This window comes from Entamoeba nuttalli (genome assembly GCF_000257125.1).
Source record: "Entamoeba nuttalli P19 unplaced genomic scaffold asmbl_9180, whole genome shotgun sequence".
Classification (NCBI taxonomy): Eukaryota; Evosea; order Mastigamoebida; family Endamoebidae; genus Entamoeba; species Entamoeba nuttalli.
Window position 1 is genome coordinate 1 of NW_008579502.1, and position 4,520 is coordinate 4,520.

The 4,520-nt window shown below is 25.3% G+C and overlaps 3 protein-coding genes across 3 annotated transcripts; all 3 read right to left on the minus strand.

Annotated features, from left to right (window-relative positions):
- Nucleotides 1-99: 99 nt before the first annotated feature.
- Nucleotides 100-381, minus strand: ENU1_195290 (ribosomal protein L37a protein; the record flags this gene model as incomplete). Its single annotated transcript, XM_008861944.1, has 1 exon — nt 100-381. The coding sequence occupies one exon, from the start codon at nt 379-381 to the stop codon at nt 100-102; it is 282 nt and encodes a 93-aa protein (XP_008860166.1).
- A 203-nt stretch (nt 382-584) lies between these two features.
- On the minus strand, nt 585-824 carry ENU1_195300 (hypothetical protein; the record flags this gene model as incomplete). The annotated part of the gene is made up of 1 exon (XM_008861945.1): nt 585-824. The coding sequence occupies one exon, from the start codon at nt 822-824 to the stop codon at nt 585-587; it is 240 nt and encodes a 79-aa protein (XP_008860167.1).
- Nucleotides 825-1,321: 497 nt separating this feature from the next.
- On the minus strand, nt 1,322-3,169 carry ENU1_195310 (arrestin (or s-antigen), n-terminal domain containing protein; the record flags this gene model as incomplete). Its single annotated transcript, XM_008861946.1, has 1 exon — nt 1,322-3,169. The coding sequence occupies one exon, from the start codon at nt 3,167-3,169 to the stop codon at nt 1,322-1,324; it is 1,848 nt and encodes a 615-aa protein (XP_008860168.1).
- Nucleotides 3,170-4,520: the final 1,351 nt, after the last annotated feature.

Below are 4,520 nucleotides of genomic sequence, written 5' to 3' on the forward strand. Positions count from 1 at the left end.
AATCCCTATCTTCAGATATTCAGCATCAGTAGTTGTAAGTTTGTTTTTATAAAAAAGAAAAGAAAAAAACATTCAGAAATATTGAAACACCAAAATTATTTATTGGGAATTTTTAGCATCTCTCAATCTTCTAACTGTGCTTCGGACTGTAGCACCTGAAATAGTAGAAAGGGTATAAGCTCCACCAGCAATTTGTTTTCCACATCCTTTGCATTCCCAAATTCCACAAGCAGTTCTTCTGACAGCTTCTTTGCAGCAGAATGGGCAAACATATTTGGAATGTTGGGCTATTTCAATCTTCTTAATAACTTTACGAAGTGAAGCACCATATCTTGTTCCATATTTACCTACAATTCCTACCTTCTTTGTTCTTCGAGCCATGTTGGTGTTCTTTCACTTTTTGAGATGATTCAATCATAAAAAATTAAATTTTAGGGTTGATTTTTTATTATTTTATTACTATTCTTTTTATTATTTTTTGTTATTTTTAATCCTCTCTCATTATTTTTTAATTATGTTATATATAACAAAATGATTAAAATAAAAAATAATTATTTAATTAACACTACATTACAAGTCTTTGTTTAATAACGTGGGTTATAGCATTGAGGATGACGAACATAACAAATAGGTCCATCTTTTTCAAAAAATTGATTAATTTCTTCATCATCATCAGAAGATTCATATTCTTTTGAAGGACCAAATGATTGATATTCTCCAACTTCCGCAGTTGAAAAAACGTCAAAACATCCTTCTGATGCACTTTCACTTTCAAGAGATTCACAAATCACTTGTTCCGATAAACTTCTTATTGCTCTGTTCATACTAAAAAAATACGTTTAATGAAATCTAGATTATATAATAAATTGAAGTGAAGAAAAGAAATAGGGGTATAATAACGTTGATCAGTTTATTTTTTTTTTGAATTACCAAACAATATGAAGAAACTTCTATTCTGAATTTATAAAGAAACAAAGATATAAAAATTTAATGAATTACTCTACAAAAATCCAAAATTTTTAAGATTTTAGGTTCAGGAGGTGATTCTAGACAGATATTACTTCTTTTTTTGCAAGAAATTTTTAAAATAATTCAACACCAAAATAAATACGAATAATTAAAATAAATATGATGATTTGAACTGAAACAAATTGTTAAAATAAAAAATTTCACGCAAATTTTTGTCTCTTTTATACTTTTTAACTAATTTAACTCATCAAAAATATTAATTTCAAAAATAATAAAAAGATAATTAATAATATAATTATTTATTTTTTTTTTATTATTTAAAAATAAAATAATAAATCAGAATATTCTTTAATTAAAGAAATGGTGTCATGCAAATAATATGACCTTCATAATCCGTCATTGGATTTTCTCTCATCTTCTTCTTTTTTCTTAGTTCATTTTGTTTTTTAATTTGGTCTCTAACTACACAAGTATCAGGATAATAATCACGATACAATGGTGAATGTCCATTAATTATTACAGTTGGTATTTCATTTGTTTGTTCAACTTTATAACAAACTTTTAATAACACTTTCCCAGTTACTGCTGTACTTTTATTTCCAAAATTACTTAATTGGTACCAATCTTGAATAATAACATCTGGTGGGAAATATTGTAAATCAAAATTAACAGCTCCCATAAATACATCCCATCCAATTCTATGATAATCATATAAATATACAACAACATTTGTTCTTTCTTTACTAACAATAATACTTATTTTATTATTCTTTGTAAATACAGGATCTAATGAATTACTTTGTTTATTCGTTTTAATCCAATTTTCATTGCTATCCCAAACACATGCATATGGATCTGGACATCCCCAGCCTAATACTGGAAGTCCAATAGCTTTAACAATCTCAACTTCAAATCTTGCTTCTTTCCCTTTGATAATATGTGGAATAATTCTTTGTTCTAATGGACGTGGATCAATCCATGATGTAGTTTGGGTATTGTGATCAATAAAATACCATTCTCCATAATCTTGTCCAATTGACCATCCTGGAGGTAACATAGCAGCATTATAAATTGGATATGGAAGTGCACAAGGATTATTCATGTCTGGAGTAAGACTTGTTTGTCTTGTAAAATGAGAAACGTAATATGGTTGTTGGTCAACAGTTAATATTTGTTCAATACCAGGTGCAAGTGTTTTATCAACTACTGTTTGATAAGATGGTGGCATTCTAAAATGAGCTCCATAAAATCCTGTTGTTTTAGTGAAATCTCTTCTTCCACCAAATAAACGAGAACGTTCTGTCATAAGTTGTGGTCCTTTAATATCATATCCAATTTCAATAGGGAATAAAATGTTAATAGTTTTTCTACCAGCTTTACCCTGAATATTGATATAAGTGTTAATAGAAAATTCTCCAGAATGTGCAGTAGTTGGAAGATCTAATGGAACAGTTAATGTACCAACTAAAGTTGATGTTGAATGTATTAAAACAGGTTGAAATACAAATTCAGAAGAACGGAAATTAACATTTGTAGTTTTATAATTATGAGTAGCAACAAAACTTGCTCTTAATTCTAATTGGTCATGTAATAGGTTAGTACATTGTAATGTCATTTGAACTATATCACCAACAGATGGAGAATCATCACTTAGTGTTAATTGAAGATTTACACCACTACTATTATCACAAAATACACGTGGTCGTGGTAAGTGATAATCTGGATTAACACACAAGGGAATTACAAATCCATTAGATCTACTTTTTGATCCATTTTTCTTTGTTAATTCACAATGAATCATATATTGTACATTAACACCACGGTCATTAAAAAAGCTTGATGATGGAATTCCTTTGGGTAATTGAATAACAAATGGATAGCTATAACTTCCAGGTGCTAACTCAGTAGTTAAAGCAATATTGTGGTTATGGAGTTCTTCAAGAACTGGATACTTTGGTGAAGAATAAATAATTGTAGTTTTTGGTGTTTCAACTTCACGAGTAATTTGATGCACTTTTCCTTCATTATCTGTTTCAGTAGTTGTTATTGTTTCAGTATAATGTGTATTGAATATTCCTTCAATAAAGACAGTTATTCCTTTAATAAAGGTAGGAGAATTTGTAGTGACAGTAACAAATCCTTGAATAGGTTCACCAAGAATATGTCCTGGATGAGTGAGTGTAATAAAGAAGTCAAGCATCTTAAAATGTATTATTAGTTTGTTTTTTTGAGTTTATTTTTATTGTTTTTATTTTTTTTTCATGTATTTTATTTATTCAATTTTCTTCTGTTATTTTCATTGTATCTCATTATCCTTTCTTTTATTTTAAAGTGTGTAAAATATTAATTGAGTTAAGTAAATCATTCAATGTTTAGTTTATTAGAATAACATTATATAGAATTTTCTCTTTTGATATAAAATAAAAATATATAGCTGAATAAGTTGTTAGATGAACTAAATCCTAAGTTGGGTTATAAAAAAGGAAATATAATTAATAGAACTATTATACATTAACTTTATGATGAATTGAAGAAGTGTTTTAAATGGTTTTATTTATGTTTTACTTCTATTTTATATTTATTTAATAGTATATGAGAATTAGACAATTCTTCTTCTATTATAGTATTAGATTTGAATGTGTAAAACATTAATTTTTTCGTATTTTTGATGAGTATTGTTTGTTATGTATTATTGGGGAAATTTTAGTTGTAAGTTTTGTGTTTTTAATCTTCTTACTGAATCTTTTTGTGTATTAATTTATTGATAATATTATAGGTATTATTTCAAAATATATTATTTCTTTATTATGTCTTAGTTTTTCTTTTAATTCTTGGTATTTATTAATTCTATGAATATAATTTAATTCTATATTCTTCTCTTGAAATACAATAATAATGTAACATTCATTTTAATAGTTAATGAAATGAAATGAATTATTAATATTTATTCATTCATACAAAATAAATTAAACAACATAAAATATTAATATATCACAAATAACAAAGAATGATGAAAATAATGTAATAGAAAATAAAATAAATGATAATTAGAAATAAATAAAATTCAGTAATGATGTTAATTTCAATCAATAAACAAAAGAAATCAATAAAAATATGATTAATAAGCAGTATATCAACATTAACACTTGTTTTTTTAAATCAAAACAAAATCCAAACAAAAGAAACAATTTAAGAAATGAAAATATAAACATTTTGAAATTAAAAAGAAAGTTAAAAAAGTAGAAATAAAATTGAGAAATAATGAACGAATAAGAATAATGATGAAAAGTTTTTATAAAAAATACTCTTATTAATAATAGATTTATTTCAAAATAAAATAAAAGAAGAACTAATAAACAATAATAAAACAATAAAGAAAGAATGAAAATAGGATATAATGAAATAATGATTGTATCGAAGTATTTTGAAGATATTAATGATTTTATTAATTTAGAAATGAGAGTTAAAAGATTTAGAGGGAATATGGATCAATTTCAATTTAATCCAATATTATTAAATTAATATTCAAGAAAACTGTTTCCTAACATTGA